The 24,489-nt window shown below is 48.7% G+C and overlaps 1 protein-coding gene across 2 annotated transcripts in view; it reads right to left on the bottom strand.

Annotated features, from left to right (window-relative positions):
• The window catches only part of PKD1 (polycystin 1, transient receptor potential channel interacting), a 113,554-nt gene continuing 89,065 nt past the window's right edge, over positions 1 to 24,489 (bottom strand). For both annotated transcript variants that reach the window (XM_077919182.1, XM_028706964.2), the window contains exons 24-46: positions 23,753 to 23,918; positions 23,159 to 23,411; positions 22,305 to 22,500; positions 20,481 to 20,651; positions 19,315 to 19,458; positions 18,422 to 18,632; positions 17,957 to 18,083; positions 16,911 to 17,027; positions 16,331 to 16,380; positions 15,766 to 15,968; positions 14,488 to 14,593; positions 14,234 to 14,361; positions 12,750 to 12,952; positions 12,302 to 12,496; positions 11,479 to 11,618; positions 10,925 to 11,052; positions 9,561 to 9,735; positions 8,546 to 8,671; positions 8,049 to 8,223; positions 7,055 to 7,342; positions 5,901 to 6,035; positions 5,257 to 5,568; positions 1 to 4,568 (exon numbers count right to left, since the gene is read on the bottom strand). In XM_077919182.1, the coding sequence (XP_077775308.1) occupies positions 3,978 to 4,568; positions 5,257 to 5,568; positions 5,901 to 6,035; positions 7,055 to 7,342; positions 8,049 to 8,223; positions 8,546 to 8,671; positions 9,561 to 9,735; positions 10,925 to 11,052; positions 11,479 to 11,618; positions 12,302 to 12,496; positions 12,750 to 12,952; positions 14,234 to 14,361; positions 14,488 to 14,593; positions 15,766 to 15,968; positions 16,331 to 16,380; positions 16,911 to 17,027; positions 17,957 to 18,083; positions 18,422 to 18,632; positions 19,315 to 19,458; positions 20,481 to 20,651; positions 22,305 to 22,500; positions 23,159 to 23,411; positions 23,753 to 23,918 (4,340 nt within the window). In that variant the 3' untranslated portion in view covers positions 1 to 3,977. The remainder of the gene's footprint in view (positions 4,569 to 5,256; positions 5,569 to 5,900; positions 6,036 to 7,054; positions 7,343 to 8,048; positions 8,224 to 8,545; positions 8,672 to 9,560; positions 9,736 to 10,924; positions 11,053 to 11,478; positions 11,619 to 12,301; positions 12,497 to 12,749; positions 12,953 to 14,233; positions 14,362 to 14,487; positions 14,594 to 15,765; positions 15,969 to 16,330; positions 16,381 to 16,910; positions 17,028 to 17,956; positions 18,084 to 18,421; positions 18,633 to 19,314; positions 19,459 to 20,480; positions 20,652 to 22,304; positions 22,501 to 23,158; positions 23,412 to 23,752; positions 23,919 to 24,489) is intronic.

Raw genomic sequence — 24,489 nt, 5'->3', positions numbered from 1 at the left:
TTTGCTTAATAAGGCACAGAAATCTTTATTGAGCTGTCCATTAACTTTTTAAAGTAGACTTTGTCATTTCTTTTTCACCGTTACAAAAAAACAACATATGTTTGCAAAACTTAACATTAATCACAATTGCTGCTGCTTCTGCCGTTGCTACCAGAAGCCTTGATAAAAGCCACCTGCCTCTAAAGAGAGAGCTGGGTTGTGGTTTTTGTTTAGCTGGCAAGAGTTCTGTGCTAAGCAGCAAGTTACTGTAGGCATCAGTGTGGGGTTTCGGACAACAATAAATAAGAAACCATCTGCCTGTGAGTAAATACCAAAATATACATTCAAGAGTTTATCTGGCAGGTAGGGACGTGAGTTGGGTCCGCTGCTGGTGAGAGAGGGGGGCGGTGGGCAGCGGGCATGGTCTGCGCTGAAGTAGATCTATCTACAGCAAAGCACCAGGGACATTCTCCTTCCTCCCATACCAGCTCCTTCCTTGCTACCTTCATGTCTTCTGTGCTCCAGAATGCTCCTCCTCCCTGGGAGGAAAACACCCCCCACTCCCTCCTTAGCGTAAGAGCACAGCTCATGTGCTAAGGCGCTTGCTTCCCTGACTTGACTAGGATTTACCCTCGTAAGGACCTACATTAAAAACAACAACCCTAGAAAACTATGAGAACTTTTTAATTTAGCAGAGAAAGAAGTGCAAAATCCCTTCACTTGGTTCAAGCCATACCCATCTCTAGCTCACTTCAGTCACTTCCCACACACACAGGCTGCATTCTTTAAATAAGCCAACAGATCAATATCTTCTTTTCTCCACTTGTGGCAACAGAGGCCTGCTCTGGTCAAAATTTGCAGCTTTTTGCATTGCATTCACAGGGAATGCAGGGAGCCCAATGGCTCACTCACGATAAAAGCTTCCAATGTGCACTCAGGTCTAGTGGATGGTGACTGGAAAACCTCCCTGCTGAATCTACTCATCAAGGACCCATTACAGAAAGTCTTTAGCCCTGCAGCAATTTATCTCCTGGCCAATGCAATGCAATGCCCTTTTCCCACCCACTGACCATCTCCTACCTCCTAGCGATCTTTCTTTGTTCCTTCACAGAATGAAGCAAGTGCATTTTCCACTTTGTACCTGATGAGTAAAGCAGCTTGGAATATTTTAGAAAAGAGTTTGTTAAAAAATAGCACCCTTTATAAATAATGAAATATTATAAAAAGATGTGCCTATAACCATATTTTCCTCATTTTTAGGACGATGGTTACAGCCAGAAGAATTAGCAATTTTAAAAAAAACCATTCCAGAAAAAAAAAATCTCTATTTACAACTCCTACCAATGATGTTGGCAATGGAATAACCAAGTCAGCATTTAGAAACGGCACTTGTGGAAACCCAGTCAAAGACTAGGTGTAGGCCTTGATATCAGAGTTCTTTTTAGACTTAGCAATGTCTAGGAGTAATTATGGCTAGTGCATTGCAGAGAGTTCCTGCCCCCCTGCCCTGGATGTGGGGAACAGAAAGATCTCTCAAACTTCCTTTGGCACAAATCCCAAACACACGGGCGCTTTGCTTGCACACCACAAACATTTTAGCAAGAAGGCTTTTAACACACTTTTTTTTTAAATAACTCCTATCTACATGTGTTGAGCACAGTACCAAATGCTATAAAAATATAGCAAACATACAAAAATATACATTATTTTTCTCCTTGTAAAAATCCCGTATAAATTACTTGCAATATACATAACATTAAACTGGCCTATGGAATATGATGACAGGAGCAGTGCTATTTTTTTTTGGGGGGGGGGAGCAAAATGTTTTGAAGAAAGGAAGCCAGGATTGACTCCTAAGAGCAGAGTTAAGGTTCTAGAGAAACTACAATCCAGCTGTAGCTTCCAATGGAAGGATGTAACTCATTCACGTCAAATGAATGGTGGTGGTGGTAGGGGGGTGGACTTGATTTTTAAAACGCACTTGTTTTCTGGGACGCTCCAAAAGCCACTCTGAATCAAAGCTCATTTCCTTGTGTAAAACAAGGAAACTGATTGAGGCTAGGATAATACCAGCACATGTACAGTGGCAGCCAGTTCTATGGGTTAACAGCACATTGCTTTAAAGCTGGGGTGGGGGAGGCGGGTAGCAACAACTGCAGCATCTATTGGCCCATGCTGTGATGCGGACTGCTGAGGTTTGGCCAGGGACACACCTGTGGGAGCTTACAGACCAGCTGGCAGTTGAGCAGCCATGCTAAAATACTTTTGCACAAAATTTGCACAGAGGTGATGCGATGCCACCTGCTTACTGGGCATTCATCCTGATACTTTTAACACAGAGCTTATGCAACACTGCCAGCTGGTGCTTGTTCTCCCGCATTTCCCACTGCAGCTTTCCATTGCTTTTTTTTTTCTTCCTTGATTTTTGCATGGTAGAAAAGCAACATGCTCCACGGCATTGGGAAGTCCTGCCTAAAGGGGAAAAAAGTCTGCCTAAAGGGAAAACCACCTGAAAGCGTAGCTTTGGCTGTGATGTTGACATGTGTCCTAGACTCAAATCAATTTTTAAATTGAATCTTTGCTTCTGAGCTGCTTGGGAGCATCGCTTCTCTAAGCTTGGAGAAGCAGATCTTCCCTCTTCTGGAAAGGAAAAGAGTACAAATATACAAACATTAGCCGTTTGTACTCTTCACAATATGTGGCACTGCCGAAAATGTGGGAGAGTCACCCACAATGAGGGTAGCCAGGGGCACTCCCCTGTGCTCATATTCCAGTGGCCTGTTTCAAATTATGATCTACAAACAAACAAAATACTGCTTCCATGATATATTATCCTGCTCTTATTTTAAAAGTTGCATGTGTCACCGTTAGCTAAGGAAAGCATTGATTAAAGTGCTGGGCAGTAAATAGAAATAGTAAACCATATATATATATAATATATATATATATAATAGACACACAAACACCAAATATAAACACACTCAGGCACCTCAACATATACAATGATGGATGCAACACACCAAGCTATTCAGTTGGGGTTTTTTTTGGGGGGGGGGGGAGAAGGGAGACACTGTTGGAATAAGTACCCAGTGAAACCAGCTCACAGGGACAGGTCTCTGCAAACAGCATCACCCCCACCCTCCTTTTCAATAAACACTGTTGGCCCATCCAAATGTCTGTTTCTGTTGACAGCATTTTGGCTGAAGAACAGGGGTCCTTTCTCTTAAAGACACTCAGGCTGAAGGAAACTTTTGGGTTTCCATGCTGAAATTATGGAGGAGGGCGTGGCTGTCTCAGGAGAGAACTTCCTGAGGGAAAATTGGTTGACTCGCTCCTGCGTAGTTTCTTCCTCCAAAGTGCACCTTCTTCGTGAAATGCCTAGAAGGGGAACCTGGCCTCTTCCAGGCGCTGCTGTCTCCACTTCCCAGCCCAGGCTCAGCCTGCTGAACCCTGGAGATCTCTGGGCTTCTTTGCCTGGATGGTGCAGCTTTTGCCTTCAGCAAATCTCAGTGAAGAACCATTTAAAAGTAGACCAGGTTGCATTTCTATTTTTGGTATTAAAAGTTCTGGCTCTGCTTCCTTACAAGTTTTTCTTCTTCCATTTTCCTTGCCTGGATTCTGGTTTCTTTTCTGCCTTTCACTCCAAGGATGCTAATGCAAATATTGCACAGCTGGGCTCAACTTTTCTAGCTCCTGCTTGCCCTTTGAAAGACGGCATGATCTTGTCTGGCCTCTGAAAAAACCTTAATACTGATGCACTGCTAAGGCCACGGGCCATGACTGTGGAAAGCAGTGGGTGGGAACTCTGGTGGCTCTAGGCAACAGCCACCTTCTCGTCTGTTGGCAACAAACTCACAAAAAGGCTGTTGCTCTTCCTTACTGTCCCCATAAATGAGAGGCAAAGTTTTTGGCAACCAAGTTTGAGACTGCAAAAGTCTCTTCCCTTCTGCTTACGTAGGGGAGCCACCTGACTGCTGCAACCCTGTGGAACCTGGCTGCTATTTGCCACTGGGATGGACCCTGTTGTTTGCCCGCAATGGCTTCTTCTTTTTGACTACTGGCACGGCCAATGCGTGTGTCTTCTGCGGAGACAGCAGGGCGCCCTGGCTGATGCCCTGCGGAGGGGCTTGGATAACCTTGATGGGTGACGTGGAGCTGCTGCGGGGCCGGGAGGGCAGGAAGCGGCTGCTGTTATTAGGGGCGAAGTTAGAGGAAAGCACCCCAGGATCTGCACGGATTGGGTGGTGCCGGCTTGCTTGCTTTCCACCCCTCTTCCTGGCCTGTCCGCTCCGTGTGCCCTCTAGCTGGCACTCAATGTGGTACACATCAGCGGTCACCTCATTCACCTGGTCAAACCGAATGAGCAGTGTTTCGAAGAGGGAGAGGAGGCGCTGGATGTCGGCATCCACTTCAGAGCTGTCCCTGGCGCTGGGGGCCAGGCTGAGTCCATCCAGTTGGCTGGAGGAGGTGGAGGCGCGGGAGCTGTCAGAGGTGGCGGTGGGCGTGGGGCCTTGCAAGGAATGGGAGTCCTGGCTGGAGGAGCGGGAGGGCAGCGGCTCCATGCCTTCGAAACGCACCTTGTGGCGGAACTGCAGAGGACAGAAAGGGGTCGTTTCAATGGCTGGGACTGTTTTGCAGAGCAAAAGGCTGGCAGAGAAGCCAAAGCCATGAGTTTTGCTCCCATCTGTCTCATTGCTGGTGTCTCAGAAACCCTCCCTTGCCTGACACCATCCCTTTCGGGACACAGGGTAGCAGCAGCACCCCCAAAAGTCCCTGGCTTTGATGCACAACCAAGTTTAAATTGGCTTCCTGCAATTCTGGTCTGGCACACCAAGCGCCAGAGGGTGCAGGAAGCTGCACGTCTCCTGCAGTTCCAGAGAACGTGGTATTTGGGTGTAGAACTTCAGCTTCACCATCATCACAGCTTCCTTTTCACAAACAGCACCTTGGCTGTCCTGGAAGACTTGACAGGATACGTGCAAGATGGGTGGGCAAAATAAGTTCCCTGTGTTTGGGGATGGGACGGCAGTCCTCCCCATGACTAGCAAAACAGGCTAAATTATGCAGAATAGGAAACTGTGCATAGTTTATGCAGGTTGCAGAATGTGTCTTTTCTGCCTTTGGCCAGACTTTTTAAAGTAGTAGTATCATGACAACAGACCCTGCATAAGGGAAAGGGCTAGTCTGGAAGAGTGCTTCCCAAGGGTTTGGAGAGCAACTGCATAGCACATATACCCCCACCCTCAAGCACAACTTTTTGGGGGAAGCGGGGTTTACCTCCTTGGCTTTGGTGAACCCCATCCACATTTTGAGCCTCCGGACAAAGAGCTCCACCATCTCGTAGTCCTGGGACTCGAAGGCTGGCCGGTACATCTCGAAGCGGGTCTCGCGATAGTGGTGCATGAGCACCGCGGCAAAGAGCCGCAGGACCACCCACAGCTCCAGCATGACGTAGCTGGCGTAGAAGAGGTGGGAGAGCCCCACGGATTCAGGGAGGAAGAGGGGCAGGCGGCTGCTGCTGCGGAAGGCGGTGAAAAGGAGCTGGAGAGTGGTGGGGAAGCTGGGGAAGGCCTCGGAGTGGGAGAAGAGCTGGGCAAAAAGGGGAGACAGCAGAAATCTGAATGTTAGCTCTATGTGGGTTGCCATTGTGGGCAACCATGTCCCATTTCACGTGCTGCCGTTGCTTGTGTGTGTGGGGAGGCTTAGTAGGGCCTCTCCCTAGAGCACCTTGTGGCTCTCCAGATGTGCTCTTGGATTTCAACTTCCATCAACCCTAGCAGGTGGTATGGACAAGGCTTGGGATGATGGGAGTTGTAGTCCAAAGTCATCTGGGGGCATGGCGGCAGAAGCCTCTAAGCTGGCTTTTGGAGAGAACCTGGCCAAACTAGTCAACCCGCCCTTCTCTCTGCCTGCAGGCTCACCAGGAAGCCGAGCTGTGCATAAGCCAGAGTCAGGATTGTGAAGGCCAGCCCTGCAGCAAAAAGCTCCTTCGTAGACCTCTGCAAAGTCTTGCCAAAAGTGGACCATTGTCGGATGAAGCGCAGCTGTTGGGAAGCCTGTGGAGAAGGAAGATGAGAACAGAAGTCTGTTTAAAGCACCTGGCACCCCATGAACTGGCCCCTTTGCAGATCAGTCTGAAGGGCTATTTTGGGGGGTGGCGGGGGTGTCTGCTGACACCTGCTCTGTCTCTCTGGGCACCAGATGAAGACCTTTGTATTCTCCCAGGCTGTTAAATCTCCAGAGGAATTCTTTTCTGTTGTTTTTAAAATCACACTGTAAGCTGTTCTGGAAATGTTTTGCCTTGAAGGCTAGAAATAAATAAATCCATGCTCCTCTCCGAAAGGGACCACAACTCCCTCTCCTGACAGGACAGCAAAACTCTTATAGATGATTCATTTCTTCCGATTCTTCCTAGAGAAGAAATGGGCTTAACATGTCCAAAGCGGTGGGGCCAATCTTGCTGCACTTAAGGGCTGAGGCTCTTCGCCCTCTGCTGGCCACAGTGTTTAAACAGAAGTTGGTTCTGTCTTCTGCTGAGTCGCTCAATCCCATGAAGGCTCTTTCTCATCCCCTCACAAGCCCCAAAGCAGTTCTACATGGCAAATCTTTAGGAAAAAGGAAAAGTCAGCCAGCCCTCCTGAAGTATGAAAGAAGAGGCGAGACTGCTGAACTACAACTCCCATCACTGGCTATGCTGGCTGCTGGGAGTTGAAAGTCCAACAACATCCTGGAGGGCCACAGGTTCCCCACCTCTGCAATTTGCTGAGATGGCTTTGATTCACCAGTATGTCTGTCTAATTTGGCTGCATCTCTCCTCACTTTTATGCAGCCTTCCCCAGCCTGCTGCCTATCAGATGTTGTTGTGGGGTTCCCAATGCTCCCACCAGCCAGCCAGCAGGGCCAATGGTGAGTGCCGGTGGGAGCTGTAGTCCAGAAACATTTGTTTGGGAAGGCTGCCTCGCCTCGCTATTCTGTTCCCTGAAGCAGTAACCAAACAGGCATTGTCCCTGGCTTCTTTTCCTGAAATGCATCAAAAGGGAGGTCTGCATCATGCATGCCAGCCATCAAACTGTACCTTGACTGTCAGCACGAAGAGGAGGCAGGCCGCCAGGCAGCGGAAGGCGGTGTGAAGAGAAGCCACCTGGTAGAAGCTGGTGAAGCCCTGCTTGTCTCTCAGGTACTTGGCCCACTGCCGGTTGGCCAGGGTGACCTGGCTCAAGTGGACGACCACGGTGCCAGTGGTCAGGAGGATGAGCAGCCACTGCCAGTAGCTGCCCACGCTGGCAAAATAGGCCCGGCCTGCCTTCTGGATGGAGAGAGACTCTGAGACCACAAAGTAGACGACCAGAATCATGAAGAAGACCTGGATCGGGGGGGACAGAGTCTGTTAGTGCCACAGAGATGGCGGCTTCTGGGGCAGCAGCCAATAATGGCCTACTCAAGAGGAGACTCATTGAACCGAACGGGACCAAGTGTGCCATGCTTATTATTGTCAATGGTTCCACTCTGTGTAGGACTTCCATTGGAAACAACCCAGGCTTGTATGCGTTTCTGCTTGTTACAGGATGTGAGCTCTCCAGTGTGGAATTTAACACAAATTTTAAACTTTATTGGACAGGAAGTAGAACTATGTACACTCCTTCCCTGCATTGATTCCCTTATTGGAGTCTATAAAAAGAGTACAATCTCCATTCTTAACAACTCTGTGTGCCCTAAGGCAGCCTTCTTCAACATGATGTTCTCCATATATTTTAGGACTGCAGCCCCCACCCCAATCCTTAGCTAGCACAGCCATGTTTTGGACTACAGCTCCCATCAGCCCCAGCATCATATGTTTGGGGCTTATGGGAACCATAGCCCAAAACATCCAGAGGGCACCATGTTGGGAAAGGAGGACAATGCCTCAACAGGTGACACCTGTCCTCATCCCTTCCCATACTCAAATTCTTCATGTGGTTGGCACTACATAAAACAGTGTAAACAGGAGAAGCAACAGCATCTATGTGCTCCCCAGTTGGAAGAAAGATCCTTCTGGGAAGAGGAGAGAGAAACCTTTCTTTGGGACTGACCATCATGAGGAGCTGCAGCGTGACTCCCTGGCTAAGCGGAAGGGGCGGGAGAGCAGCCACAGCCACGGCCGGCAGTGTGTGCTTCACTACGGGGAACTCCAGCCTGAGCGTGATGACCGCATGGAGGCCCAAGCCAGGGTTGTACTGGGCCAGCTCCACAAAGACTGCTCGGCTCCTGCAGGAGGTAGAAAAGTGGGTCAGCAGCAGCAGAATAACATAGGAAGCTGCCTTATACAGAGTTGGTCCATCTAACTCAGTACTGTCGACACTGACAGGCAGCAGTACTCCAAGGTTCCAGCCTGGGAGTCTCTCCTACCCTTATCTACAGATGTTGGGGGCCAAACCTTGGAGCTTCTGCAGTCCAGCAAGATATAGCAGCATCCTGTGTTAAGAGAAGGACTGAACAGGTTGGTTCAGGTCTACTTGTTGGATGAGCGAGTCTGCCTAGCCCCTCAGATTGGTCTTATCCGAGGCACCGATTCCCCCAACATGCTTACACGTTGCTGATCCAGTTGTTCCGCTGGAGGATCTCCAAGCGAGCCCTGCTTTCTTCCAGAGTCGTCCCCAGTTCCTGGACGTAACCACCACTGTCATAGAAGGAGAGGTAGCCCCAGTACCAGGCCCTGAAAGAGAAGCAGGGCCAGGCCTATAGGTCAAGCCGAGGCCTGGATGGAATTCGTCTGGTCCCTTGTCTTCTGTGCATTGGCAGGGCCTGGTGCTCTGCTCCGCTCAGTCCATCTCCTGACTGAAAATGTCTGAAATTTAACTGGAGGACAAGAATGGGCCCTTTCTGCTCTTGCCACAGTGCCTCACACACTTCTGTCCTTTGTTGTGAGCTTCTGTTCATATGCCCAAATGCATTGGGAGCGAGGGGAAGAGATGAGAACTGAAAAAGAGGGGATGATGCCCTCAGGTTTCACTGTTCTGGGCTCAAGTTTATCAAGAAGTATCTAATGTAATTAAATCACCTATTCGGGCTTCTCCACAACTGTCATTATTGAACATGTGGACAAACAACGCAAAAGCTTGTTGCCCTAAAGAGCTTTTGACATGAATGTTAGCTGCAGCCAGGATTTCAATAGCTCAGCAATGGAAAACCTTGAGAAATCTACATTTGCCTTTGTGGTATAGGAACTTATGGACTTCAGTTACTGTGGGGGAAATTACACACAGGCTGTGTGTTTCCAGGGGGATGGAGGATCCAGAACACTTTTAGGACATCTGGTGGGGTTTTATTTCCAATGATTTGGACTTAGATGCTTAACATTCACCATCCCTGCCAGCTTGGGAAATCTGGATTGGTGTGGCACCATTTCTTTCTCTTATTATTAATTGCTTGTTTGCTTTGTATATGGCATGATGGTATACCCTGCTATCGTACTTTTGGGTTGCTAGTAATGGTAATAAAGGGATTTTTAAAATTTTTTTTGAAGAATATACAGGGAGCTGGCAGGAAATGCCCTTCCTCTGATTTTTGCAAGGGATGTGCAGGAGGAATCTAGTGCTTCTTACCCTGGCAGATCAGGTGGCGAGTAAGTCCATGATTGTGTGAGGTTGCCGGCAACACTCTTCCAGCCTACTGCGTAACTGGCCGTGTCAAAGCTGTCTGAGCCAAGGATGCATTTCCCCCCCGTTGCAGATGGATCCGTCCCACTAAGGATATGGCGGACGGAACTGGGACACTCCGCTGGAAAAAAAGCAGTCAGAAGAGCGTTCTCCATTGGTCGCACTGCTGTGATGACATTGCTGCATTATTATTCTGATGACCTTGTTAGTTCTGAGGTTTTAACTTAGGGTTCCAGTGTATATTGTTTTAAATGGCAATAAATTTTATGTAACATGCCCTGGGACCGTTTGGTGAAGGGAAGGCTGGAAGTACTGATTTGTTTGTTTAGTGTTTGGAAGGAAAGGTGGAATATAAAAGCAATTGATACATCTACAAACAATTCTCATGCAGAAACGGACTAGGAAAGATATCTGCTTAAAAGGCTTGTTGTGTGTGCCTGAATCTATATATAAAATAAATGTGTATGTGTGTGAGTTTATTATATATTTCTACTTCCATCTCTCAAATGTTCCCAAAATTACAGCCTCTGGCTTTTGAGAAGAGCATCTAAAATGGCAGCATCCTGTGTTACAATTTCCAAGTGCAAAATCAAGAGAGGCAAGAAATCAAAAGGGTTGCCTGCTAGCCAAGGCTTGTTCCATTGAAGGCAAGGCCCTCCACCACCTGGGCCTGACACTGTTGGTTGTCTGCACTGACTACAAATTGCCACAATCAGACCCCAGGGGGTTAGTAAGAGGTGCTGGGAGATTAAATCATTTTGGATCTGCCTTTGCCAGCCTGGTGTCCTACAGTCTTTTGGACTATAACTCCCATCACCCCCATCCAGCATGACTGTAAGATGCTGGAACTTATGGGAGCTGGGGTCTAGCAATATCTGGTGGGTGTCAGGTTACTGAAGGCTGTTCTAGATGCTTCAAGCCTGCGCTTGACAACAGAGGCTCACACACCACCACCATTGTTGTGAGTCCTGCAGAAACAGGAAACTGCTTCACTTACAGAAATAATCTAGCTGCCAAACTCTACAGTAGCTGCAGATTCTGGACAATCTTCAAAGGCAGCCTCACGTGCAGTGTATTACAGTTTCCTAACCTAGAGGCTACTGGAACAGAGTTCAATGAAGCCAGGACCTTCCCATCCAAATCAGGTCGCAGCTAGGCCACCAGCCAAAGCTGGTAGAAGAAGCTACGGAGGCCACTTGTGCCTCTGGTGATCCAGTAATGGACCCAGGAGTGCTTCCAAGTGGCACACATGCACCTCCAGGGGAGTTTGACCCCATCCAAGACCATCTTAATGAGGATCTCCCACCTACCTTCTTGGAGGCGGATCTGCCGCAGCTGTGGGGACCCCAGGGTGACACTGTAACTTCCCCGGCCTGACTGGTTGTTGTAGAGATAGGGCAACAGCCCCTGGGACATCCAGACCCAGAACTCGTCAGATCTGTGCAGGCATGGTGGGGAGAGAAAAAGGAAGGAGGCGGTTGAGTGGAGACTTTGCAATTCTGCAGCCATTTTGGCATTAAGCAACCAAAACTGAATGACTTCAGTGGTCACCACTTTCCGTGGCAAAGAGGAAAGAGGAATTTCTTGGGCCCGGCAAGGAGTTTCTGTCTCTACAATAATGCCATCATTTATGCAGGGAAGCTGACTTACACTGAGTCACATCCCTGGTCCATCAAATTATGTATTGTCTGCCCCACTCTTCACCAACCTTGTGAACACCAGACATTTTTTCCCCATCAGCCCCGGGCAGTACGGCTGTTTGGGACTGCAATTCCCACCAGCAAAGCTGAGCAGAGTGCTGAAGAGGAATGTTTCCAAACATGGGGCTGGAGACCTGAGCAGCAGCTGAGCTATGCTGAAATACCTCTTGATGCGCAGGAACTGCTCACTGCCCAGCTGCTGCTTGATGGAGCTCTGCAAGAGGAACGCCCGGCTGTTGTGTGAAGCATCGCCATAGTTGGTCAGGAGGGTCGCCAGGAGGAACAGCATGTAGATGAAGAAGTTCTAGCAGGGATGACAGACGGAGGATCTGATTTGCTCTCTTGCTGGGAACTGCCTGTGGCTGCCTCAGCAGAAGAGCCACCCACAGGTTGCACAAACCAGCAGAATCTCACCCCCTGCCCGCCCTTGGAGTGGGACCACCATGCACAGGGATGCTCCTTAGATTGGGAGCTGTTGGATGAGCCCTCCTTGGAACATAGAAGGCTGCCTTATGCTGAGTTGGACCATTGGTCCATGTAGCTTAAGCACTGTTGACACACTGAGTGGCAGCAGAGGCTCTCCAGGACTGCATCCAGGGAGTCTCTCCAGTCCTACCAGGAGATGGCATAGGGGATTCAACTTGGGACCATCTGCCTGCAGAGCAACTGCTCTACCACTGAGCTCCAGCCTGTCTTCCGTGCTCCTCTCCCTATGGAAAGCTGCCTTATCTCAAGTCAGACCATGGGTCCATTTAAGCTCTTAAGGATTTTAGGCAAGGAGTCTTGTCCAGTCCTCCCTGGAAAAGCCATTGGGGATTGAATCTGCGACATTCTAAAGCAGTTGCTCTGCCACTGAGCTTTCAAAGTGCCCAGTGTTGTCTGGAAGGCACACAGGGCCTGCCCTCCTCCTCCTCATCCCCTCCCTTGCAAGTCTCCCTCCTAAAATGCATCAGATGCCACAAACTGGCAGCAGCTCCCCCTCTTCACCTTGAGCAGGCCGTGCAGAAGCTTCACTTTCTTGGCCTCTTCCTTGGCTTGAAAGAGAGCGAATCCCTGAGGGGGCCGGACCCGGCCAATCTTCTCCGACACGTGCTCCACGAACGGGTACTCCACCAGAGTGTCGTCCTCCTCGGGGTGCAGGCGCTTGGCCACCAGTGAGAAGTAGAGGGCCTCCAGCAGAACCTGGGCAGGGCAGAGGGAGAACGTTCAGGGAGGTGGCTTCTTGGACCGCTTGACCAGTGCACAAGTCATCAGTGGGTCCGAGACACATCCGTGAATGGTAATTCTCATGTCCACTGCCGAGAAACTTTGGCGGTTGATTTTATTTCTATTTATATGCTCCTCAATCGGAAATGGGACATGGGTTGGAATGGCAACCTGGAATTGTCCGGAAGCCACCTCTCCCCTCTCCCGCTGAGCTTCCACCAGAGCCTACCTTGGATGGTTCCCACAGCAAAAAGGAGGAGAGGAAGCTAAAAATCCCTGAGATGAGCCACATGAGGGCCACGCTGGAGGTGAAACCCACTCCAATCCACACGGAGACTCCAAAGCAGATGACCAGGCAGGCCAGGCTGATGGCATGGGCCAGGTAGGAGCACCAGAAGGGGAGCAGGCGCTTCCGGAGAGCGTGATCTGTGACTGCAGAAGACACACACACACAAGACAGAAGTGGTGAGCAGGGGCTGGTTTGCTTTATTCAGTCTGTTTCTGTGGGGCAGGGAGAGCAGCTGCATGCTACACATGCAAGGCAGGTCCTGCACAACTCTTCAAAGTTTAGAACCCTTTTATATAAATAGAGGGAGAAAGATGGCATTTGGAAGAGTGTACCCAATTACTTGTTATTTTTCTCAAGATCTGCACAACCTGTCCTGGTGCTGCAACAGAAGCTGGTAAGAAGCACCACAGGGGCTGGGCAGATGCCCTCATGAAAGATTGCACATCCATAGAGTTACAGGAGTCAGTAATCTGGCTTCATTCCATAGAATGGAGTGTGCATGAGGGGAGGATGTAAGAACGTAAGAAGAGCCTGCTGGAGCAAGCCAAGAGCCTAGCTTCCTGTTTTCACAGTGGCCTACCGTAAGCCCATTATGGGACACCCACAAGAGCACTCTCTCCTGCTGTAGTTTCCAGGAACCGGTATTCAGAAGCATTCCTGCCTCTGACCGTAGGGGCAGAACATACCCATCATGGCTAGTAGCCACGGATAGTCCAATCATCCTCCATGAATTTGTCTCCTCCTCTTTCAGAGCCAACCAAGTGGGTGGCCATCACTGCCTCTTGCAGGTGTGAGTTCCATAGTTTAACTACGCACTGTTCTGACTCTTCCAACGCAATAGAGGAGGTCTTCAGCTGAGGCAGAGTGGGCGTGTGATAAGCTGAAGGTGACGGAATTCATATCAGTGGTTCCCATAGTGGGTGGTACCACCCCCTGGGGGGTGATGGGATTACCTGGGGGCAGCACAGGGGCATTGAAGGTGTAAATGGCTACCATACTTTGAAAAGCTGACATCACTGGATCAAGTTCATTAACTGTGGAATTAATTAAACTAAATAGTTTTAACCGGATTTTGAATAACTCTGCAATTAATTGTTACTGTTTTGAATTTTATTGTGTTATTATCTTCCTTAGAGGGCTGTGAAAATTGCTATAATGAATAATGCTTTTCATAGGGTAGGGGACGCAGGGATGAATTTATGGAACTAAGGGGGCAGTGGCTGGAAAAAGCTTGGAAACCACTGGTTTAGAATAAATCCTATCACAAGGGGATGGGAGGTGGCTCAGCCTCTGGGAGGAAGATGCTGGCCTAGGCATGACTGGAAAGTGAAGGTGACATGATGGGTCTAGAGGTCTGTGCATTCCCCACCCACTTCCACAATCCCACTTCCAAGCTGGTCACCAATTGCCATATCCCACCCTACCTGTTCGCGTTGATTTGGCCGAGCGGTTCAGTTCTCTGCCAGGGGCTGCTGCTGCTGCTACATTCTGCCCTTTCTCGGTCAGCCGCTGCATCATGATAGTCTCTGTCTTCTCCCCAAGCATGCTGGATCTGCCAGAAAAAACCACAAGGGCGTTAAGCACTGCATCTCCTTTGGGATGGGGGTCAGTAAGCAACTGGCCTCATGCACAAGCACCAGCACCAGCACCACTACCTCCTCTGTCATGGGAGACTTACAGCCCTGAGATGAGGTCAGTTTCAACCCTGGGGTATGGTCCCATTTCCTGAGGGTGGGAGAGGCTGCCAGCTCCATCGGTGAGTATCTGCCGGATCAGATCTTCATCTGTGACCAAGAAACATGTGTCAAGCTGGGTTCACATCAAGATATGTTAGCAGCATGAAGTGTGCTTGTAGCAGTTACTGTGTGGGGCATATGCGTTACTTTGCAAATACATGCAGAACAGATTTGCTAAAGGCTGGTTCTCCCATGCAGCAATCTCTGAGAGTCCTCCTTGGCCCTATGCTGCGTGCGGTGGACATGAATGCCCTAGAAAGGGGGAAAGTGAACCCTCTGCCTCTCACACATTCTTACTCTGTCTTTCTTCAACTGCACAAGTATATCCTTCCTTTGTTCCTTCCACTCCTCTGTATAAACAGCACTCAGGTTAACAGGGCTGGACCTACTATTGGGCAGAGTGTCACCTCCCTAAGACAACAGGTACCAGAGGGTGGCAGCACCTCCCAACCCCCAATTCTGCTTCAATCCCCTCATCTATCCTGCTCTGCACTTCTTCAGGTAGCAGGCTACCCTTGGGAACCATGTAAATCAATATCCCGATGCCAGGGTTGAAATCAGATGCAACGGCCCCTGTAAATTCTCTGCTAGTCCTTCATCTCAGGCAGCAAATCTCTTGTTCCTGACTATTCAGGGCACCTGGCAAACCTCAGAAGGGAAGCTGCAGCCCTCTCAATGTTAAGACTCCAGCTCCCAGCAGCCCACACAGTCAGGGAAGATGAGAGTTGTAGTCCAGCAACACCTGGAGGGCCACAGGTTCCCCACCTCTGTGTTAAGGTAAAGGTACCCCTGCCCGTACGGGCCAGTCTTGACAGACTCTAGGGTTGTGCGCTCATCTCACTCTAGAGGCCGGGAGCCAGCGCTGTCCGCAGACACTTCCGGGTCACGTGGCCAGCGTGACAAAGCTGCTCTGGCGAGCCAGCGCAGCACACGGAAACGCCGTTTACCTTCCCGCCAGTAAGCGGTCCCTATTTATCTACTTGCACCCGGGGGTGCTTTCGAACTGCTAGGTTGGCAGGCGCTGGGACCGAGCAGTGGGAGCGCACCCCGCCGCGGGGATTCGAACCGCAGACCATGCGATTGGCAGGTCCTAGGCGCTGAAGTTTTACCCACAGCGCCACCCGCGACCTCTGTGTTAAAGAGAAGTAAATGTTTGTGGCAAAGAATCCTTTATGAAGCCATTCAGATTTGGACTGTTTTCCTGTCCACCCGCCTCATACCTGAAGCTGAGAAGTATCTGGCCTGAGCTTGCGGGAAGCCAAGTGACAAACTGTCCTCCTCAGCTGCCAAGGGAGCCTCCAGGCCAAGATGGCGACTGGTCCTGCCCCTCTTCAGCTTCTGGATTGTGTTGCCCATGATGGAAGGGTCGCTGAGCAGGTCGGGCCAGTTGAGCAGGGCCTCGTTGGAGTGCCACCGTATTAGGCTGAGGCAGAAACAAGAGCAGAGAGGAAGGATGAGCACGGGAACAAGGAACACCCTTAGGCAGAGCTCTTTAATAAATACAATCCTCTTCAAGCTGACCTCACAGCCCAAACTGAAGCCAAATACATACATCTCAGAGAGACAGTGTGGTGTAGTGGTCAGAGTGCTGGACCTAGGACCTGTGAGACCCGGTTTCAAATCCCTGTTATTCCATGAAACTCACTGGGAGACCTTGGGCCTGCCACAGTCTCTCAGCCTAACCTCCCCTCACAGAGTTGTTGTGAGGATAAAATGGGAAGAGAACCACGTGCAGCACCTTGAAGGAAAGGCGGGATATAAATGCAACAAATAAATCCCATTTACCTTTTCGAATCGTCCAGGAACAAATCTGTTTTGGTCTGCTCTGAAAAGGCCTGTAAGGGAAGGAAAGAGGGTTCACTGCTCAGCCAGCCTTGGTTCTTTGGGATCAATGCAGCCCCTTAGGGAGGACCACTGTGAAGACTATTCATTGGACACTAGGCCACAGGCAACTGACACGAGCCCCTCACTCAGATGTTGCTGGACTCCAACCCCATCCATCAGCTCTAGTCAGCAAGGTCAATGGGTCAGGGATGATGGAAGTTCAGGACCTCAAGGACCTTAACTCTCGGCCTAACCCACCTCGCGAGGTTGTTGTGAAGATAAAATGGAGAGGGGGGGGAGAACCAGGTACACCACTTTAATGCTCCTTGGAGCAAATGTGGAATATTAATGTAGTAATATTAATCATAAGGATGGGAGTTGAGAGACCAGCAACATCACGAGGGCCAGGGGCTCTCCACTGCTGAATGAGGTAAAAGGACACAGATCTGAGGGAAAGAAAGGCAGGGCTGTAAGTGGGGCAGGGCCTAGGACCCCTTCAGAAACCACCCCACACTTCTGTCCTGCCACTTGCCCCTCTCACCTCTGTCCGAAGCCCAGGGAAGGTGAGGAAGGCGCTCTCCATAAGAGACGAGTCCAGGTAGTTGTCGATCTCTAAGGACTGCTGGTCTGAATGGGCCAGGGACTGGCTGACAGACACCTAGGAGAGAAGAAGGCGCTTGAGGCAAGGAAGGACATTTTCCTTTCAGCTGGAAGGGCAAAGGGATGTCAGATTTCCCCCAACTTTTGAGGAGTCACTTTGATCTTATTTTGAATGGAAAAAGCCAGCCACCTGCCAACAGCTCTTACTTTCTCTCCCTTTCCCTATTTAAAAAATAGCTGTCAGAGATGGGGGATGAGGGTGCCACTTCTCTAAGTCAGAAATTCACAAGAACCACTGACTTGCTAAACATCTTTGTTATTCAGAGGGGCCTGTTCAGTCACATTTAAGCTTCCAGAAATCGATCTCTGCATGAAACGCCAGAGGGCTATTGCCAGTCTGAGCAGAAGAACGCAGCCAGTTGGGTCAATGGCTACCGAACTTGGTGGTATAAGATGGCTTAATATGTGCCACCCATGAGCTGTTTTCCTCTTCTGGGCACCTGCCAATCTTGAAGAGGAACCTCAAAAATTCTGATAAAGAACTGTGCATTCAGTGAATGATGCAAAACACAGATGTACACAAGCAAAATATTATAATGCATGGATAAATAAACATGACTATCTTCTCTAAAAATAGGAATTGCCATGTTTGCTTTGCAACCCATTAAGGAAATAACCAGTGAAATGTATTAAAACTGGTAACCATAGAACATAGGAAGCTGCCTTATACCAAGTTAGGTGACCCTTGGCTCAACTAGTTCCATGCTGCCTGCACTAACCAGCAGCTGTTCTGGTTCAGGCAGGGAGTTTTTCCTGGCCCTCACCTGGAGATTGGTCCTGGGACCTTCTGCATGCAGAGCAGATGCTCTAATATTGAGCTATAGCCATTTACCAACATCTAAAATCATATTTATTGCGATGGCCTGCGGCCAATTGAAGGCCTTGCCCAGAAACAGGCTACTGCCCCCTTCCCCAACGCACTGTTACCTTGCTCCGTGCCATACGGAAGAGGAAGAGGAGGGCCAGGTACAGGGGGTAGACAACCAAACTGGACACCAGACCAACCACAGCTGTCTCACCGTTGACCGGGATCAAGGTGGAGATGGCCACGTTGCTAGGAAAAGACAGGAGAGAGTAAGCAGGGAGGGCGCTAGCACCATTTCTAGTGCAAGACAATGCTGAGATGGACCCCCCCATATTTATGAGTGTAAGGTGTTTTAAATTGTTTTTAATATTGTTTCTAATGCTGTAACCAGCCCTGGTACCTTAGGGTGATGGGCAGGAAATAAACAAATAAATAACAAAGGCAGCTACCTTTTGTGCCATGTTCTTAAGGCCACAGGACATGAGGGAAACACTGGCCATGCTATCCCACAGCCTCCCCACTGATCTTCTGTCTATGGAAGGAAGTGGCCCTCCTGGGCTAGAGAGGATCAGAAATTCCCAACGCACCTGAAGTTGACATCTCCCACAATGCCGTACCACACGGCATTGGCACACAGGAAGAGGAAGACAAGGAGGCAGCAGCAGGATGCCCTCTGGACGCGGGTGAAGCGGCTGCGAGGGGGACGGTCCCACAGGGACAGCCAGACATGCTTCTCAAAGAAACCCCTCTGCAGCTCCTCAATGAAGATCCGCAAGAAGCTCCTCAGGTCAGCCTCGCCTGTGGAGCCAGAAGCGGGGGAAGGGTCATCTTAACATTATTGTCCCTGCAGAGAAGGAATCTCGCCTCAACCCGCACCCCCAAGTGACTGTCCTCATTTCAGTCTTCAAAACGGGGGTTCAAGCAGAGCCCCATTTCAGCTTGCCACATTTATTTATTTTTTAAAAAATTAAACAAAGTAATAATACAAATAAAAATGTGCACACACACCCCGGACCATTATTTACCATAATTATCCAACTTTCCAAAAATGTAACACTTCTTGAGATGGTTTGACCCCTTTTTGTTTTAACAATACAAATTCCACAAATATTTTCCACATTTCCTCAAAGTCATTTATCTTCCATATTCCCCTTCTGACTTTGATAGCACACGTAAATTTATCGTTAATCACTATCTCCCTCACTTCTTTATACCATTCTTCTATTTGAAATCCACCTTGCTTTTTCCATTTCCTAGCTACGAGCACTCTCGCCACTGTCAGCAAGTTTGTGATTATTGCCACATTTATTTAACAAAAGGTATAAATTGCTAAATCATCAACAACGAACACCCTAATGGGAGCTATAATTGAAAATGGCCATGCCAGCTGGGGCAGATGGGAGTTGCAGTCCAAAAAATCTGGAGGGCAACAGCTTTGTAGGCAGATTTTGCGTCTTCAGTGTGCTCCCTTCCCACTCACTGGCAGCAAAGACTTCCTTCTCCACCAAGCCATCATTCTCCTCGCTTTCGACAGACAGCCAGTCGTTCACCAGGAAGTGGTAGCTCTTGCAGGTCTGCAAGTCTCTGACAATGACGTGCTGCAGGTACCATGATGGATTTAGCCCTAAGCAGCATGGAAAGAAGGAAACAGCTTTAAGACATCTTTTTATCTAATTTGATTCCAAGATACATCCACTAACAATCTCCATGAATTTAAACTGTTGGGGGGGGGCAGTCGGGGGGGGGGGGAATCCTGAGTACAGGGGTGGTGCAAGACATTTTGTGGCCTGAGGTGAAATACAAGATGGCACCCCCCTTGTTGTACATACAAAAGTCAAATGAAAAGGTAGCTAAATTTGACTTCAACACTGGCAATGGGATTCATACCTAGTTTAGGAAATGCGTAACAGGCTGTTTGGCCCACATACATCTGTCCTCCAACAGAGAAGGATGATAATTGGGAGATTCACAAAGAATAGCCACTTCTCCTTAAGGCTGCTCACTTCTCCTTCTTAAGCCATATGCTGCCTGAGGCAGTTGCCTCATTCAGACTAATGATCAAACCAGCCCTGCCTGAAAATGGCCTGTGTAGTTTTTTAAGTGACCGTTTTACATTCATTATGTTTCTCATTCAGCTTTAACAATTCAGGCTCTGCTAAACTGTAATTATGATATTCTCTGCAAAATGCTAGCAATGAGTTTTGTTCTTTGTCTTGGCAGATGGGAGAGACGCAGCTTCAAAGGGGGGGGGGGCTCCAGAGGGGAAACTGCCGAGTTGCAATTCATCAAGAATTGCAGCTCTGTTCATTTGGGTTGCAGTGGCTGGATGGATCCCCATTTGTTTTCTAGGCGCACACTTTGCACACACAACTGAGCTGGTATGGGGTGGGATTGAGTGTTATCTCTACCCACTGACGCCACATAATAACCGCTAATAACCCTGGGAGAGCCAGTGTGGTGTAGTGGTTAGAGGGCCGAGTTCATCCATCCATCCTTGGGCCAGTCACTGTAGTCTCTCAGCCTAGCCTACCTCACAGGGCTGTTGTGTGGATTACATGAGGAGGGGGAGAGCCAGGCAACAACAAACACAAACAAACAGGCTTTGGGTCTCAAGGCCTCAGCTGCAGTCTGCTCTCACATACACACCTTTATTGTCATGCCAGATGCGAATCTTCCACACACTCCCAAGGCTCCGTTCTGTGGCGATCTGGAAGATATTGAGGCTGTTGCGGTGGAAGGCGTTTTCCCCATCCAGGTGCCGGTGCCCAGATTTGCTCTCCATCCCATACAGAGTGATTCCCACATGAGCCGTTGTCCCTGGAAGGAAGGAAGGGAGGAAGGAGTGCAAATTCTTAAAGGAGGAAAGTAGCCTGGTTTATGTCTCATGTGGGGCAGGGGAGGGGAAGGTGAAATGGGACTCTTCAAGCATCCTTCATCCCCCAGCCTCCAGCCTGGGACAAATGGTCCCCCACCCTCTTTGCACCTCAGCTTTGCATCTGGAGAAAGGGGACCCCAGGGAGGAAAGGCGTCCAGATCATTTTAATTCGCAGTTCCTGATCCAATAACTGAAGTGAAGATTTGCGCTACTCTGAATTTCATGGTGCGGTTTTATGTCAGGATTTTTTTAAAAAAAAATATGTCAGGGAAATTTAACTGTGACCCACCTTACATTGCAAATTACAATGAATTTTTTATGTAATTTGCAATGTAAGGTGGGTCACAGTTAAATTTCCCTGACATTTTTTTTTTTTTTAAAAATCCTGACATAAAACCGCACCACGAAATTCAGAGTAGCGTTACTCTGCATTCTGGTCAGCACAGGAACATGCTTCTCTGGTGTGCTATTCCACCACACCCAGGGATCACATTACAGCATCCTTGAGAGCAGCAGCTGAGGGGCTGGACGGATCCATCCTCCATTTCCTCTCCAAACAGGAGTGGCTCTAATACTCATTCACTTGCCAGGATTTTACTGGGAGGGGATGTTTGTCCTGGATATTCTCTCCACAGAGCGGCTAAAAAGGCTTAATCCAGACTCCTCTTTGCTCTGTTAACGGCTGCCAAGGGCGCAACAGTTCCACCTAGCCCACCCCAGCGACCCTCTTGATCTGTGGTGTGCGGTTTAAGCAGGGTGGCCTTCACCAACCTGGTGCCTTTTCCAAAAACTTTTTTTTTTTTTTGAAGAGGAGAAGAACTAAGCTCCAGTCAGAACAGAGCTACTGAAATTAAGCCCATGGATTCCAATGAGTCTCAGCTGAGTAGAATTCAGCTGGCTGCAGTCCTAAAAAGCTAAACCTAAACCTAAGCGTGCTTACTTCCTCCTCCCTCCCAAACCATTCCCCTTTTATGCCATGTCTGTTTGGATTGTAAACTTGCAGGTAGGGATGGTCCCCTCCCCCCAGTGGTTTACAAGCCACTCCTGAAGCCTTTTTTGGTTTGAAGAGCAGGAGAATAAGCCATTGTTTTGTAAAGGTCTATTTTTCTTTTAAAAACTCATCCCCAATACAAAGTATCGTTTTATAATACACCAGAATAAAAGAAATGGCTTCAAAATCTAATCTAAAAGGGAACAGGAGAAAAGAGGAGGAAAAAGGAAAAAAGAAAGAAAAGAAGATGGGGAAAGAATAAAAAGTCTTCTGGTTCTCTGTCTGTCATGACCATCCAAATATTTTGTTTTCCGTAAGTCAAAATTGTTTTCAATCTTCAAATCCAGCTATTCCAAGTTCATTTCCCTTTTCATGCAAAAAGTCCATAATAAGTTTCCAATCCTTAATAATAATAATAATGTCAATACTGATTTTTCTCTAATTAAACACATTAGCTTTGCCAGCACAGCTAAGTCCATTAATTTTACGAACCATTCCTCCATAGTAGGTAGGGCTGTATCTTTAAATAATTAAGTGCTAACATGGCTGTAGGAGAAGACACAAACATTTCTTTGAGAGTGCCCAGAGCATCACAGCTACTCACCTGACCCCTTGCCCCAGCCCGTTTTCACCAGGACCTCATACTTGTACAGCCCATTCTTCCCACAAAAAGGGATCACCCCCACGCGGTTGATGTCGATCAAGTCCAGTTTGTGCACAATCACAGCCGCCACCGAGTATGTCACAAAACAGATGGCGCAAGTCAGCAGCACAATGTAGTTCAAACCTGGGCCCGGAGGCTGAGCAAAATATAAAGCATATATATGTGTGTGTGTCTATGCGCTTTCCTTCCCTGTATAAATTTATAGGTTACTTTAAGGAGCAAGGCAGCTCACCCACACAAGGACAGATTAAAAATACAATCACTATAGAAAGTTATTTATTCCATGTAATGTATATACTGATTGATTGTAAGGAAAAAAGGGGTGGGGGTGGGGAATCAAAACAACAGAAGTACCAATATAAGGATCAATATAAAAAGGTAAAGGGACCCCTGACCAGTAGATCTAGTCGTGGCCAACTCTGGGGTTGCTGCGCTCATCTCACTTTATTGGCCGAGGGAGCCGGCATACAGCTTCCGGGTCATGTGGCCAGCATGACTAAGCCACTTCTGGCGAACCAGAGCAGCGCATGGAAATGCCGTTTACCTTCCCGCCGGAACGGTACCTATTTATCTACTTGCACTTTGACGTGCTTTCGAACTGCTAGGTTGGCAGGAGCAGGGACTGAGCAACAGGAGCTCACCCCGTCGTAGGGATTCGAACCGCCGACCTTCTGATCGGCAAGTCCTAGGCTCTGTGGTTTAACCCACAGCGCCACCTGCATCCCTAAGGATCAATATAGAAAAAGTTAAAAGCAGCTGTTTGAAAAAGTTAATAACCCTTAGACTTGACTCACAGGCCGAATGAACTGCACAGAATGAAGGGGGACAAAAAGGCTTGCACCAAAAGCTGTCAGATGCTGGGTTAAGCACACAGCCTTGTCAGGGGTGGCCCCCTCCAAGGGAGCCATGCCTTCAGTCTTCCAGTGCCCCTCCTGCTCGTTGAAATATTGGCACAAGGAACTGTACAGGCCCAGGGTCACTTCCACAGCAGTCCAGGCAAAGTGGTTAGTGATGTTCAAGTAATATTCCCTCGCAGGGTTGCTGGTGCTAAGGGAGAGAAACAAACAAACAAACAGTAAGGAAGGACTGGTTGTAGAGGCACACTTGACCTGCGGTTGTGGGGAGACTTTGGTTTGTGGTTCAGCAACACATCTTTGATCCAGGCAGATGAATCAGAATAGTTGCATTCAAGGCATGGATTTAAGTGAGGAGAGACATCCATCCACCTCCTGCTATATCCACTAGCGTCAGCTTCTAGGCTAGCTTCTTCCAGACCCCACCCACAGCATGTTCCCTCCCTGCCTGGGAGCTCATTGTGGGCTCTCCTGAGGAGGTGGGCTCCCTGCCTGGGAGCTCATTGTGGGCTCACCTGCAGAGGTGTCACTTACTCAGGGGAGACAAAGAAGGTGTAGCGCCGGTGGTCGCCCTGAGGCATCCTGGTCATATCCTCCAGGTGGATCTCCTTGGAGGTTGTGCAGTTGTGCTGGTGGGTCTCAGGTGAGTGGAAGAGACAGACAGCAATGAACGGCTCCTGCTCACTGGACACATAACGGTCTTGTTGTTGGGAGGAAGAAAGGAAAGACAGGGTCAGAAAACAACTAGATGGGGGAGCCACAAGCAGCAGAGATTGTGCAATAGAGCTCTTATTCATATAGGATTGAGATAGATTAGATAGATAGATGATAGATAGATGATAGATAGATAGATAGATGATAGATAGATGTAATTTAAGTTGAGCAGTTAATGTGCGTAACAAGCAGCCATTGTGCACATTCATAAGGCCTTCTGAGGAATGTGCACATTATCTGTCCATGGAAAGGGAACTGAGCACATTTCCTGGTCAGTATACACAATCTCCTTCGGGAACATGCATAGGCTGACTGAATTCTGTAAATTCTCCAGCCAATATGCATAACCTCCCAACAGGCTATAAGGAATGTGCATATCTAGACAGCACTCTGGGCAATATGAACTTTCTCTGGTCAGTATCCATGGTCTCCCAGAAGCAGAAGGCCTGAGGAATATGTAAAATAACTGTCTACTATGCTGCACATTAACCCCTCAACTTACATAACCATATCCATATATATCTACAGTATATACACACACACTTCCAGACAGGTAT

The sequence above is a fragment of the Podarcis muralis genome, chromosome 14 (assembly GCF_964188315.1).
Source record: "Podarcis muralis chromosome 14, rPodMur119.hap1.1, whole genome shotgun sequence".
Lineage (NCBI taxonomy): Eukaryota > Metazoa > Chordata > Lepidosauria > Squamata > Lacertidae > Podarcis > Podarcis muralis.
The sequence above is the reverse complement of the archived record's forward strand: the minus strand, read 5'-3'. Positions and strand labels throughout refer to the sequence as shown.